Genomic DNA, 12,849 nt, shown 5'->3' with positions numbered 1-12,849 from the left:
CTCTGCAGCGAACACTTCGGCGCCCGGTGCTGGTGGCTTTGGCTCTGCAGCGAACACTTCGGCGCCCGGTGCTGGTGGCTTTGGCTCTGCAGCGAACACTTCGGCGCCCGGTGCTGGTGGCTTTGGCTCTGCAGCGAACACTTCGGCGCCCGGTGCTGGTGGCTTTGGCTCTGCAGCGAACACTTCGGCGCCCGGTGCTGGTGGCTTTGGCTCTGCAGCGAACACTTCGGCGCCCGGTGCTGGTGGCTTTGGCGCGAGGGGCGCCTCCGCTAGCGTTCCTACCAGTGGCGGGGCGGGTGCTTTTGCTGGTTTTGGGTCATCAGCGGCGCAAACCGCAGGGATCCCCACGAATGCATCTGCCGCTGCTAATTCTTCCTCTACTGCCGCTGGCCCCTCCGGATTCGGGTTCGGTGGATCGACTGTAAAGGGGGAGAGTACCTCGAGCGGATGCGCCGCACCCAGCCGAGCGGCGGGCACTGTGGGCAATGCGGCTGCTGCTCTGACGAAGGAGGCTGCCGCGTGTGCGCGCAAGCCCGCTGCCGAGGAGCTGAAGGGAAAGTCGCTTTCCTCCATCTTGGCCCAGTTTGATAAGAAGTTTGCGAAGGATTACCGCGAGTTTCAGAAGCTCTCGCAGCATATGCTCCTCCGTGACCGTCAAATTATTGATCGTGGGAATGATATCTTGGCCTACATTTCCCATTTGGACAGTGCCCTCAGCACCGCGGAGGCGTCGAAGCAAAAGTTGGCGGAGCTGAAGAGCAAACAAGCGGCCATTGCCACGATGATGCAGCGTGTGGAGGATTCCGTTCAGCCCGTTTACGCCAAGGTGCAGCCAAGCTTCACAAAGTTAGACGAACAACGTGAGGCGACCTACACGTCGGTGATTAGCCTGTTTGACGAGGTAGAGGCGTTTAGGCTGCGGCTGTCGCAAAGCGTGGGCCAACACAATCGTTCCCTCCGGCAGCTGCGGGAGTGCGATGACCTGGAGAGAGTGGCGGGGCTCGTGGATTGCCAACTGAGCGCGCTAGAACAGTGCTCCTTGAAGGCGGAAGAGCTAGAGTCAGAGATTGACTTGCTTCTGGGAAAGGCTCCCTCTCTGTAGCCATAACGGTCCGACATGAAGCATGACGGCACACGTCTTTGATTGCATTCTCTCTTTTATGCTTCCGCTTAACTTGCCCCCCATTTGTCTTCTTGCAGGGCGTGAGGAGAGGCTTGGAGTGGCAACGCAGTGAGGGGCGGAGAGTAACATGCGTAGCTGTCGCTTTCCCTTTCTCCCTATATATATATATACTTGCGTGTGTGTGTGGGTGGCTGGCGCTCATGGAAGCGATGTGGGTCGTTGGGGGCCGCACTGGGCAACGTGAGTTTGGGTTGGAGGCCTCGGTGCGGTCAGTGAACTCGGGGCCTCTGCTGCCGGTGGGGGCGAGGGAATCGAAAGGAGAGTGTGTGCTGGGGAAAGGAATGAGGACGACGAACTGGCCGGGGCTTGCAGGCCAAACGCGGCGCGCCAGTGAAGGAAGCGCGTGCACAGAACTCTGAGGATTCAAGGAAGGGAGAAAAATGCGTACATATGCACACGTATACATTAAGAGGGAGTGGAAGAGAGGGCAGGAAAGGACGAGAAGAGAAGAGAAGAAAGGCAAGAGGGTAGGAGCAGAGGTGCGACAACAAGGACGGGGATACTTTAAGGCACTTGTTATTGAACGAATCCGCACGGCCCCCACCTCTTTTTTCTGCGGCCGCTGCTGCCGTTATTTTTGTAATTCGCTCCCCTTCAGACTCCCTCCCACGTCTGTTCCTCCTCTGCGTGGACGCTGTCACCTCCTGCGCCACGCCACTGCCCTCCTTCTTTGCGCCTCCTCCACGCCAGTTTCCTCCTCCGCGTGCTGTCGTTGGTTTCCCGCCCGGCTGGACGAGCGTGTGGAGAGAAAAAGAGCGAAAAAAGGAAAAAAAAAGAGCATCAGTGCGTGCTTTGGGGCCATCCAAGTTTGTACCTTGCAAAGACAAACAACAGCAATGAAGTTCCTTGCATTCGGCGCAGCCGCCTTCCTTGGCGCGGCACTTCAATCCTACGCCGCCACGCCTACCCGCGTGGCGCAGTGCGGAAAAGAAAGCGTGTTTGATACAAAATTTAAGCCGTTTGTGCTCGGTGAGGTGATTAACCTCGCGGAGGACGTCGCCGTCTTCCGCTTCCTCCTACCAAAGCCAGAAATGGAGTTTGACCTGCAACCATGCAGTACGCTGCAGGGTTGCTTTAAACAGGGCGCCAACATTGTAGACAGGCCTATGCGTTTCTACACCCCCATTACCCATAATGGGGCCAAGGGCTACTTTGACTTATTGGTCAAGAAACAGGTGAATGGCCGCTTTACAGAACATCTCTTCTCAATGGATGTCGGCGACAGCCTCCTCTTCCGTATTGTGCAGTACAAGCTAAAGTACAGGAAGAATGCGTGGGAGAAGGTTGGCATGATTGGTGGGGGTACTGGCCTATGCCCGCTGCTACAGTTTTTGAATGCCTCACTGGACACCCCCGGCGACACAACGCAACTCTCCTTGCTCTTCGCCAATAGATCTGAGAACAAAATTCTGCTCAAGGGCCTGATTGACAAGTTGGCTCGGGAAAACTCCCATCGCTTCAAGGTGCACTACGTCGTAGATGCACTGCACGACCCGGAATCCCCTTACACGGGCTTCGTTGGACACATCACGGAGGAACTGGTGCGGGAGACGATGCCGGAGCCCTCGCTGAAAAATCTACTGCTCGTGTGCGGCCCCGATGGGATGATGGCTCACATTGCTGGTTCGCCGCAGGCAGTGCTAAAGGCTATGAGCGGTGGTCTGGCGTACCAGCCGGCAGCGACAGTGCTGAACAACGTGGCGGATGTGGAGGGCATCCTCGGCAGGCTGGGCTACACAAAAGACATGGTGTACCGCTTCTAGGCGCAGCGCTCCAGCGACGAGGGCGGCACCGTGGCGCTTGGGTAACCCAAACGGTTTGTATGTGCATATAGGGATCATTGGCTGGGAAAAGGGGAGATGAAGGAAAGCAAAGGAGGAAAAAGAAAAAAGGCGGAAAAAAAGAAACGAAGGAAATATAGAACGAATGAACAAAAAAAAAGAATGAGTTGACGATTAGCATTCGAACGGAGGGATGCCTTTATTTTTGCTGCTACTGGTAATCGTTTCGTTTGCTTCAGCCTTGCGGTGTGTGGGAGAACAGCGTGCGTCCCACGTCTGGCCCCCGCTGCCGGTGGTGAATACGGGCATGACGGGGCCGTTGCGCGACGACGGCGGCGGCGGCGGCGCTGGCGGGTTCATATGCGATGCTTTCGCTCAAACCACCAGCTCTCCTCCGCAGGGGTCATATGTGGCCAGAAGCTCGTCCCACAACCCCCTGTTTCGCGAAACAGTTTTGGCGTGCGGCCTCTGCCGCCGGCGTTGGTGTGCAGCTCGGCGTGTGACGTTCGCGGAGGACGCGGAGCGACGGCGTGCGTTCCCAGACTTCCGGGCGAAGCACCAGGGCTGCAGTGGACACTGCTCTTATCACTGGAGAAAATAAAACGATAAGCGACGTCTCGGGGCCCTCGAGGTGGAGGAGGAGGAGGGGGCCGCTACATTTTTCCATCGTGACGCGGTCGCTTGAAGACGCTGCACCGGCCTCATTGCATGGGCCAGACAACGTTAAGAAATTGTATCGTCCAAGATTTAACTTGTGTGTTGCTTTGCTCTTCCACACCAGCAGCACAGGAACGACAACTTTCATCGGCCGTTTCTATTTTTGCCCCCCGCGGACCCACTCCCACTCGGTGTTCCGAAGGGGGCAGTCCTTCCGTCGCCTCCCTCTCCCATCTTTTTTGTTTTTGTTTTTGCTCCTGCTCTTTCCGTCATTGCCGATCTGCCGCTCATCCGGGAAGACGAAAGCAGAAGCAGGGGCGTGGGTCGTGGTTGCGTATTTATCAGTGCCTTTGCACGTACAGCGGCAGGGAGATATGTGCGTGCGGGCGCGTGTGCCTGTGCTTTGCGGAGTTGCGTGAGGAGGACAGGGAAGACTACAGCACGCACCAGGCAATAAAAAACAAACAGAAAAAAATGCGCGGCGGGTCGGGGAAGTCCGTGCGAAGGACGTCAAAATTCCCCGCGTGCTCGTGTGAGGGGCGGGGCAACGGAGGGCGGAACACAAAGTAACAAGGGACTTGTGCATTTTTGCATGCGTACGTAAATGAATGGCGTAGGCACGTGAGGCTGCGGTGTGAGAAGACATGTATTTAGTGAAGGGAAAGGAAAAAAAAAAGACGAAGGGAATAAAAACGGGGCGAAGAAAGTTGATGACAAAAAAAAAAAAGACCATGCTGCAATGGTGGACCCGATCACATTTTTTTTCTTAAAAAAATAACAATCCTTACTCTAGTTGTATTTTTTGTTTTGTTTTGCTTTTTTTTTCTGCTGGGGAGAGGGGGCGGCAAAGGGCAAAGCAATGCGATGTGCACATATAGCGAGTGATAGAGAGAGAGAGAGAGAGAGAGAGAAAGGGAGAGAGCTAGCAATAACGCAAGAGAGAGCTAGGGAGAGAGTGCAATAGAAGAATACCCTTTGCTTTGATTTTGTAGAGGCATGTGGAACGAATGTGCGACCAGATGCGGCCAGGGGAATAATGCTGCGTTTTGGCTAACCACACCACTTATTTTCCGCTTATTTTGTGTTTACAAATATAACGCGCTGGAGGGCTGCAAGTGCAGTTCTGTTTTCCCCAACTTAACCCCCCCCGCAGTCGCCTTTCCACGCGGCGGGGTATCCGGCGGTTGTGCGAGCCCCTACAGACTACCGTCTTGTGAGCTCCCAGGGAGCTCGGTTATAATAAATTGTGCTGCACGAATTTGTTTTTCCGTCGCTTCATGGGCGCGGGAGAAATCCACTCCCTACTTGGGTACTTTTGGGCGCACGGAATCAACACACAACCTCCCTTCCCATCCCTTGTCGGGCCCTTCCCACTTTTTCTCTGGGAATGTGTCCCACAACGCGTCGTACAGGCGCGCATTCTGCGGTGTCTGCACTTATTTCCGGTTTTGTTCCTCTATCCTCTGCTGGCGCCTTTTGGACTGGGTGGGGGAATGCGTGTTAGAAGCCACATGAGGCAGCAGGGGCCGGCATCACCGCGTGGTGGAGGAGCGGCTTCAGTGAGACGCCGCGGCTCTTCGCAGTCTCAGGAGAAACGCCAACCTCCGCCGGCGACGAGCCGTGTTTTCTTCTTCTACGCCTCTCTGGCAGGGTCGTTTGGGGCACTGTCCGCCGTGGCGGGAAAACTCGCCGTGGCGGAACGCAGCAGGAGGGCAATAATCGCCGTCGCCGCAGCGTTGCTTGCCTTGGTGAATGTACGCGACGAGAACGCGCGGTGGGTGGGCGCGGCGCTGCTTGGCATTCGGGGACTGTTATTAGCTGCAAATGTCTTTTTCACGGCGCAGATGTGGCGCTGGTACCTTAAGGCGCTGTCGTGCGGCCCCACACCGGTCTGCCAAATAGTGAACACCGGAATGAACTTCGCGGTGAGTGCCCTGCTTGGCTTCGTCGTCTTCCGCGAAGCGGTAACTGCGACGTGGGCGGTGGGCGCCCTTCTCGTTGCTGTCGGGCTTGCGGTGGTGGTGTCGGACGCAGGCGTCGCTGTGCAGTGAGGCGAGTAAGGGGCCTGCGGGAGTAAAAGAGGAGGAGTCGACGCCGTCGTTTCGCGGTGGTGTGTTTCCCCCCGCATGTGTGTGCGCCTGCCGCGAAAGCAGAGGCAGGCGACTGCCGAAACTCCCCCTCCCCCTCCTCTTACTTTTCCTTTTCCTTTTTTTTTCGGCTTCGTTTTCTGTCTCTCCTTTGCAACGGATGGCGTTGTCTCGTTCACTTCTTTGTTTTTTTTTGTTTCTTTTTTTCCCGCTCCTCGGGCCTGGGCGGTGCGGGAACGCTGCAGCCGCGAGGAAGCCCATAGACGAACGCACAGAGAGGTGGAGGAGAAGCAAAGATGCCGCGGAGCACTAGAGCGGCCTCCAGGTCGCGCTCCAAGACACCGCGCCGCGCCGCATCGATCACTGCTGGCGAGCGCGCAGCGCAGAAGCGGCTCGCTCCACTCAACCTGCCAACGGTGGGGTACGAGTGGGGCGGCCCCGTGGGCGCGCTATCCATGATAGTGTTCCTCCCGGCCCTTGTGCTCGGCCTAAACACACTGTGCGGGGAAAAGCAGTGCACGGTGGACGGCGTTTACACACTGCATACGGAACTCATGGATACCTTCAGGGCGTCTCTTTCTCAACTTCCCCTTGCACTTGGGATTGAGGCGGCGTGGCTGCTGCTACATGCACTGCTCTACGTGGCTCCGTTTGGAGCGCGGGTGAAGGGGACGAGGCTGCGTAACGGGGAAACCCTCGTGTACAACATGAATGCCGTGCATGTGTTCCTTCTGACTCATCTTGCTCTAGGCGCTCTTCACTACCAGGGCATTGTTCGCCTGGCGGGCCTGGCGGAGATGTTTGTGCCGCTCATGATCGCCTCAATTATAATCTCCATGGCTATGAGTGTTGTGCTCTACGTCGCATCCTTCCGGGCACCGACGGTGCTGCTTTCTGAGGGAGGCAACACGGGGAACCGTGTGTACGATTTTTGGATGGGGCGCGAACTAAACCCCCGAACCGGGTCGCTTGACTGGAAATTGATGTGCGAACTGCGCCCAGGCCTTATTGGGTGGAGTGTGTTGAATTGGGCCTTTGTCGCCAAGGCGGTGGAGGCCGGCACCTGCACCCCCAGCATCGTCATCATCGCCCTGCTGGAGTCGTTTTACGTCTTTGATGGGCTTTTGCTCGAGGCGGGCAACCTGACGATGATGGACATTGTGCACGACGGGTTTGGCTTCATGCTCTGCTTTGGCGACCTCACGTGGGTGCCGTTCACGTACACGCTCAAAACCAAGTTCTTGGCGTATCATCCTGTGAGACCGAGCAACGCATATGTGGCCTGCGTCTGCCTGCTCGCTGTGGCCGGCTACGTCATCTTCCGCGGTGCCAACTCGCAGAAGAGCAAGTTCCGTCAGAACCCGCGTGACAAGGCGGTGGCAAATCTAAAGGTGATGCGAACCTCACGCGGCAAGTCGCTCATCATCTCTGGCTATTGGGGCTTCTGTCGTCACCCCAACTACGTCGGGGACTGGCTGATGACGTTCTCCTGGTCTGCGCTGACGGGCACGGCGGCACTCTTGCCGTACTTCCAGCCGGTGTACTTCGCCGTTCTGCTCATTCACCGTCAACTGCGGGACGAGCGCCAAATGGCTGAAAAGTACGGTGCCGCGGACTGGAAAAAATTCTGCACTGCCGTTCGTTATCGTCTGATTCCGTATGTTTACTGATTCTGAGTTGGCAGGAGACGCCGGCCCACGGGCTGAGGCACACACGCGCTGCCGCAATGACGAGAGGAGCGTAAAGAAGCAAAAGAGAAGTGGAAGGCGGTGAATGAGAGGATAAGAGAAGAAGAAAAAAAAAACGGCACACTTTTGCCTGGTCAATTTATTTTTATTCTGCTTGGCTGGCCAATGGCAGGATTGCGGCGGTAACTCAAAGCACTCCGACGTTCACTTCCTCAATTTTCTTCCCTCTTTCTCTGTGTGTGTGTGTGTGTGCGTGAGCTGGCAAAGTGTCTGGAGAAATGGGGGGAATAGAGTTTTTGCTGTACTTCTTTTTTTATGATCTGTCTTACTGCCGCCTGTGTATCTACATGGGTTTTTCTATGTATCACGCTCTGGGCGCGCAACGGTCGCAGGCTTGTTTGTAACTTTCTGTCCGGGCAACACCAAGGCCCTTGCCCCGCTTGCTCCAGGAGGCCGCTGGAAATAAAACAGCAAACGCCCCTGAGCCCTGGGCCGATGTAAACAAATACATTTTCTGCATGCATTGAGGATGAGACCTTCTTTTGACCTCGCCCGTTTTTTTTTTTTTACGTTGCACCGGCTCTTTTTGGCCTCTCTAAGAAGAAGGGAGCGGGAGGAGGATGCCGTGGATTAGGCTGGAGGCGGCGAACGGTCTGAGGGTCATGGCGCCGTCGTTTAGCCCCCCGCCTCGCATGGAGGGAATCGACAAGTTGTTTGACTACCCTGTCCACGCACGCTCCTTTCACTGCTTCCGCAGCTGCACCGCGCCGGCGGCAAAGGGCGCCGACGGTGACGGCGGTCCTCGCCTCGAGGAGGAGGTGCTTGTGCTGCTGCAGCGCCAGCAGGTGGGCGGGAAGCTGGGCGAGGTGACCATCGCCGTGGGTGGCTCGGCCGCCTCGCGTGAGGCGTTGACGGTTGTACTCGATTCTGCCCTGGAGGCCGTTCGGCGCACAAACTACAGTGGCACACGCCTTATTTTTGACGCGCTCTGCACATCCGCGCATTCTGCCCTCACCGCGGACGATGAGGTGGTGGAGTACGATGGCCTGCCAGCGGCGCACGAGTCGCTCTGGGAAGAGCGACGCGTGAGTGATTGGCGTGGCTCAGACGAGGCGCCTTCCCAGAGGACGCGGCGTGCGGCGTCGCACCCCTCGCTATTTGCCCGGCGCAGGGCGCTGCTTTTCTTTGTGGCGCAGGACGCTGTTCCTGTCAGTCTCCTCTACTGTCGGGTGTCGGGCGTGAAGTCGCACGGGTGCGTCGCCAGCGTCGCCGGCACCCCCCAGCACATTCGCAGGGACCTTCAATCGCTTGAAACCGCCGCCGCGCGTGCTTGCAAGTGTCTTGTGGACGTCATTGACCGCACACTTGTGGCGGCCTTTGCGGTGAAGGAGAGTGCCGCGCAGCATCACTCGCTCTGGCGAGGGAAGTTTGATCAACTCCCATTTGTTGCAGTGTTTTCAATGGGCGGCCTCCTCTGCGCCTCGCCGTTGTTTTTTCAACTAACGGACCATTGCGATAGACTCTTGATGGCCGCGGTGGCGGTTGACCAGCTGTGTCGTTGGCCCACCGAGGCGCGCCCATCCGCCCCGGCTCCGCTGATGCACGTATGTGAGCTTTTGCTGAAGTGCGGGAAGGACGAGGTGGTGCTGCACCTCCTCTTCCTCGGCGTCGGCAACGCCGTGTGCTGCGTCTTTGCCTTCCGCACGGCGGGCGAGGGAATATTGTGGGATACCGCGCGGCTTCTGCAGTTTGTCAACGAGCACCTCAGGACGCCGCGGGCCGCACTCACGCTGGCCGCGGGGGCAGTCGGTGGCGGCGCGGAGGGCACGTGGAAGGAGGTGACGCGAGAGTTTGGCCCGCACCTGCTACTCTGCACGGCCTCGATTTACCCCACGCCGTGGTTTCACCGTCTACTGTACGAAATGAACCGACTGGAGGAGGAGACGCCCAAAACGGCCCTTCTGGGGAAAAATGGCACGCCCGGCAGCGCGGGTTTGCCACCGAGGCTGCAGGGCTCCTGCAGCTGCTTTCCGCTCTTTGGACGACATGAGACGAAGGCGGCGGCCTCCACGCCGTTCGTGTGGCACACAGACACCGTTGACCTCCCTCTAGATGTGGCGTGGTGTGTTGCCTCCAGCCACGTCGTCAAGGCAGAGGCAAGCGCCTGCAGTAAGGGCCGTGACTTGGGACATTACGCCCTCTTTTCGATTATCTCCAGCGGCACTGATAATACGCGGGAGACGGGACGCTACGGCGTCGGCTGGTTTCACCATTGCTGGCGCGGCACATTAAACCTCGGGAGCTGCTGCACTGATGACAACGACAGCAGCACCCACAGCCACTGCGCCCATGAGGCGGATCCAACGAAGTTTTTGCAGGGCTTTTCGTCTATTGGGGCGGGGCCGCGTGCGCCGGTTTTGTTTGAAGTGCGAGAGGGAGGGGGTGGGTTGTTTCACCGAAGTCCTCGGCTGGAGGCTCGCGCCGGAGACGACGCACCCGTGTTCGCGTCCCATATGCTGACCTTCCCGTACTCGTTGCTGTTTGAGGAGGATGGGGCTGAGGAAGCCCCACCGCCGGACGACGCCCAGGCGACGCCGCAGATGACGGCACTCTACACTATGGCGACCCACAAGGTAAAGGGCTTTGCGTGCGAGGCGGTGCTGCAGGAGATGCTGCTGATGGAAGGGGATTTGACCGGATGCGAGGAGGATTTGGTGGCGACGCTGCTGCGGCAGCGGCGAGCAAAGCCGAGCAACGAAGCTTTTCTCTCATGCCACGAGGCAGCACGCTGCGTCCTTGAGGACGTTTGGCGTGGCTCAACTGCATAGACGAGTGGTGGCACCGTGTGGGAGGGCGATGTGGTGGCGTCGTCCATAGACGGTGAAATTGAGTGCGGCGACGTTCTTGCCGTTAATGGAGCGAACACACACACACACACACACACACGCTATTATTATTATTATTATTATTTTGTTTTAAGTTATTGGACTTTGCTTTTGTCTCTTCTCTTTGGTGTATCTCTGCCTTGTGCCGCATCAAACCGCACAGGCGCGCACAAGCGCAGATTGCCGCACCTGAGGCGTACCAGTTAATGGAGGCAGCAGTCTGGGATGAGGAGCCGGCGGTGGTGCTTGACAATGGGAGCGGCAACATGAAGTGCGGCTTTGCTGGGGAGGAGATCCCGCGCTGCGTCTTCCCGAGCCTCATTGGAGTCCCCACGAGGGGCAGGAGCGAGAAACAGCGCGTGTACGTGGGAGACGAGGCCTTGCAGGAGAAGGGGCTGCGTTACTTTTACCCAATGGAACACGGCATCGTCTCCGACTGGGATCAGATGCAGCGCGTCTGGTGGCACGCGTATGAGCAGCTGCTTGTGCCGCCGGAGCGGCAGGCAGTGCTGCTGACGGAGGCGCCGCTGAACCCAATTGGCAACCGGGAAAAGATGGCGGAGGTGCTCTTCGAGTCCTTTGGCGTGCCGGCGCTTCATGTGCAAATTCAGGCGGTGCTCACGCTCTACTCCGCGGGCCGCACCGACGGACTCGTCCTGGACAGCGGCGACGGCGTAACGCATCTCGTGCCCGTATTTGAAGGACAGACGATGCCGCAATCGGTGCGCCGGCTGGAACTCGCTGGCCGTGACCTGACGGAGTGGATGATGGAGCTGCTCAGCGACGAGCTTGGCCGCCCCTTCACGACCTCCGCCGACCGCGAGGTGGCACGGCGAGTGAAGGAGCGTCTCTGCTACATATCCTTCTCCTTTGACGAGGAGCTGCGGGCGGCGGAAGAAGAGGGCGAGAGCAAAGGCGAACCCTTCACACTGCCAGATGGTGAGCTGATTCACGTTGGCCGAGCGCGGTTCTGCTGCCCTGAGATTCTCTTCAACCCGACACTGGCAGAGAAGCCGTATGATGGCATTCCATGCGCCGTCATGAATTGTGTCCACTCCTGCCCCATCGATCTGCGCCGCCGGCTGCTTGGCAGTGTCGTTTTGTCCGGCGGCAACACGATGTTTAAGGGGATGCGGCAGCGCCTGCAGTCAGAGCTGGCAGAACTGGCAAACAAGCGTGTGGCGGAGGACATCCGTGTGGTGGCGGCGAATGAGCGAAAGTTTAGTGTGTGGATCGGCGCCGCAATTCTCGCCAGCTTGACCTCCTTCGCCTCGGAGTGGGTCACGAGGGCGGAGTACGACGAGCACGGGGCCGCCGTTCTCCATAAGCGGTGCGACTCCCTCACCTTCGTGTCCAAGTAGCTCGCATGCTTCTTCATATCGCATTCTGTTTCATTTTGCTTCCTGTTCTGCATAGTCAGTGTCTATCGTTGTTTCAGCGCCCTACTCTGGCGCGTCGCCCGCCTGTGTTTTGCTACTGGGATGCACCTGCGAGTCGTTTTGCTCCCTTGGGGGGGGGGGGCGTCCCCCACATACTTTTTTTTTCTGCTTCTGTGGCTGCTTGCGGCTGCGGCTGCGGCTGCCTTTCCGCCGTGAGCTGCCGGCAGGAAGGAAGGAAGCAGCACCGCGTGTGGCGCGATGCGGGGCTCCTCCCCGGCTCCGTCCTGCGACTCCGCGGAGAACATCTACAACCTGCTGTGCGCCGTGCAGGCGCAGGCAAACGCGGACGAGGAGGAGGTGAAGGCGCGGCGCCTGCGTATCACCAACTATGAAAGCGAGACGGAACGGGTGCGGGAAGAGGTCCGCGGCCTCTCGGAGCAGCAGGCGAAGGCGTGCGAGGAGGTGAACGGGCAACGGCTGCGCGTGGAGGAGCAGAGGCTGCGCCACGCAGGGGCGGCGGAGCTCCTCGACCGCACGAAGCAGGAGGTGGCGGAGGTGGTGGGGGCGCTCTTCGCGTGTGAAGTGCCGCTGCACTCGGCGGCGGCGGCAGCGGCGGCAGAGAAGAAGGAGCCGCCGCAGGAGCTTCTGCCCCCAGCGGTGCTGCGCGGCGCCATGGCGAGCCTGAAGCAAAAAATAAATGTGGCAACGGAGCGGCAGCGGCGGCGCGGCGCAGAAGCGCGGTGCACCTTTTCCACGGCGGACGCAAACGGCGATGACACGGGCCATCCCTTCACGGTGCGCTTCCGCCGTGAGTCGGTGCCGGTCGCGGCGCCGTCGCCGTTCCCCGCCAACGACGCAGCCGTCGGTGCCGAACTCACAGGCGAAGGGGAAACTTCATTTCTCTCGATGCGTCCGCGGCGAAAGTTCGTCACATTTAACGACGCGCAGCTGGAGGTGCACGCAGAGAAGCCTGCGCCCTCGTCCCCGGACGCCGCTGCGCTGCCGCGGGCCCACGTTGCGGCGTCGGAGGCGAAGGAGGAACCGGCCGCCGCCGCCTCTTGCGGTGTGCTGAACATGAGACGCACCCCGCGACGGACGATGTGGAAAAAGGAGCCCCGCCACACAACTAAGCCATAGCTGCCTCCGCATAAATCCCCAACATCGAGGCATGCGCGCGCACTTCAACTGG

The 12,849-nt window shown here is 58.8% G+C and overlaps 9 protein-coding genes across 9 annotated transcripts in view, besides 12 other annotated features; 8 read left to right on the top strand and 1 right to left on the bottom strand.

Moving 5' to 3' along the window:
• Positions 1-1,102, top strand: Tco025E_00516 (uncharacterized protein; the record flags this gene model as incomplete). Its single annotated transcript, XM_029367457.1, has 1 exon — positions 1-1,102. A coding segment is annotated over one exon (1,102 nt), but the record flags the coding sequence as incomplete, so codon positions are not given.
• Positions 1,103-1,601: 499 nt separating this feature from the next.
• Positions 1,602-1,649: a microsatellite.
• A 370-nt stretch (positions 1,650-2,019) lies between these two features.
• On the top strand, positions 2,020-2,946 carry Tco025E_00515 (cytochrome-B5 reductase; the record flags this gene model as incomplete). Its single annotated transcript, XM_029367456.1, has 1 exon — positions 2,020-2,946. The coding sequence occupies one exon, from the start codon at positions 2,020-2,022 to the stop codon at positions 2,944-2,946; it is 927 nt and encodes a 308-aa protein (XP_029232529.1).
• A 99-nt stretch (positions 2,947-3,045) lies between these two features.
• Positions 3,046-3,099: a microsatellite.
• Positions 3,100-3,287: 188 nt separating this feature from the next.
• Positions 3,288-3,318: a microsatellite.
• A 49-nt stretch (positions 3,319-3,367) lies between these two features.
• Tco025E_00514 (uncharacterized protein) lies at positions 3,368-3,769 on the bottom strand (the record flags this gene model as incomplete). Its single annotated transcript, XM_029367455.1, has 1 exon — positions 3,368-3,769. One exon carries the CDS (start codon positions 3,767-3,769, stop codon positions 3,368-3,370), a length of 402 nt encoding a protein of 133 aa, XP_029232528.1.
• Positions 3,770-4,414: 645 nt separating this feature from the next.
• Positions 4,415-4,446: a sequence feature (A-rich).
• A 61-nt stretch (positions 4,447-4,507) lies between these two features.
• Positions 4,508-4,543: a microsatellite.
• Positions 4,544-4,898: 355 nt separating this feature from the next.
• On the top strand, positions 4,899-5,672 carry Tco025E_00513 (uncharacterized protein; the record flags this gene model as incomplete). Its single annotated transcript, XM_029367454.1, has 1 exon — positions 4,899-5,672. One exon carries the CDS (start codon positions 4,899-4,901, stop codon positions 5,670-5,672), a length of 774 nt encoding a protein of 257 aa, XP_029232527.1.
• Positions 5,673-5,806: 134 nt separating this feature from the next.
• Positions 5,807-5,849: a sequence feature (A-rich).
• Positions 5,850-5,887: 38 nt separating this feature from the next.
• Positions 5,888-5,915: a sequence feature (A-rich).
• Positions 5,916-6,004: 89 nt separating this feature from the next.
• Positions 6,005-7,378, top strand: Tco025E_00512 (putative C-14 sterol reductase; the record flags this gene model as incomplete). Its single annotated transcript, XM_029367453.1, has 1 exon — positions 6,005-7,378. The coding sequence occupies one exon, from the start codon at positions 6,005-6,007 to the stop codon at positions 7,376-7,378; it is 1,374 nt and encodes a 457-aa protein (XP_029232526.1).
• Positions 7,379-7,451: 73 nt separating this feature from the next.
• Positions 7,452-7,510: a microsatellite.
• A 120-nt stretch (positions 7,511-7,630) lies between these two features.
• Positions 7,631-7,652: a microsatellite.
• A 364-nt stretch (positions 7,653-8,016) lies between these two features.
• Tco025E_00511 (uncharacterized protein) lies at positions 8,017-10,224 on the top strand (the record flags this gene model as incomplete). Its single annotated transcript, XM_029367452.1, has 1 exon — positions 8,017-10,224. One exon carries the CDS (start codon positions 8,017-8,019, stop codon positions 10,222-10,224), a length of 2,208 nt encoding a protein of 735 aa, XP_029232525.1.
• A 94-nt stretch (positions 10,225-10,318) lies between these two features.
• Positions 10,319-10,342: a microsatellite.
• A 2-nt stretch (positions 10,343-10,344) lies between these two features.
• Positions 10,345-10,381: a microsatellite.
• Positions 10,382-10,487: 106 nt separating this feature from the next.
• On the top strand, positions 10,488-11,642 carry Tco025E_00510 (putative actin 2; the record flags this gene model as incomplete). The annotated part of the gene is made up of 1 exon (XM_029367451.1): positions 10,488-11,642. One exon carries the CDS (start codon positions 10,488-10,490, stop codon positions 11,640-11,642), a length of 1,155 nt encoding a protein of 384 aa, XP_029232524.1.
• Positions 11,643-11,825: 183 nt separating this feature from the next.
• Positions 11,826-11,863: a microsatellite.
• Positions 11,864-11,918: 55 nt separating this feature from the next.
• Tco025E_00509 (uncharacterized protein) lies at positions 11,919-12,797 on the top strand (the record flags this gene model as incomplete). The annotated part of the gene is made up of 1 exon (XM_029367450.1): positions 11,919-12,797. One exon carries the CDS (start codon positions 11,919-11,921, stop codon positions 12,795-12,797), a length of 879 nt encoding a protein of 292 aa, XP_029232523.1.
• A 31-nt stretch (positions 12,798-12,828) lies between these two features.
• The window catches only part of Tco025E_00508 (uncharacterized protein), a gene marked incomplete at both ends in the record, with an annotated part of 444 nt that continues 423 nt past the window's right edge, over positions 12,829-12,849 (top strand). The window contains one exon of the mRNA XM_029367449.1: positions 12,829-12,849. This exon is cut by the window's right edge and continues 423 nt beyond it. Within this exon, the coding sequence (XP_029232522.1) occupies positions 12,829-12,849 (21 nt within the window).

This window comes from Trypanosoma conorhini (genome assembly GCF_003719485.1).
Source record: "Trypanosoma conorhini strain 025E chromosome Unknown Tco_14.4_contig_00011, whole genome shotgun sequence".
Taxonomy (NCBI): Eukaryota; Euglenozoa; class Kinetoplastea; order Trypanosomatida; family Trypanosomatidae; genus Trypanosoma; species Trypanosoma conorhini.
The sequence above is the reverse complement of the archived record's forward strand: the minus strand, read 5'-3'. Positions and strand labels throughout refer to the sequence as shown.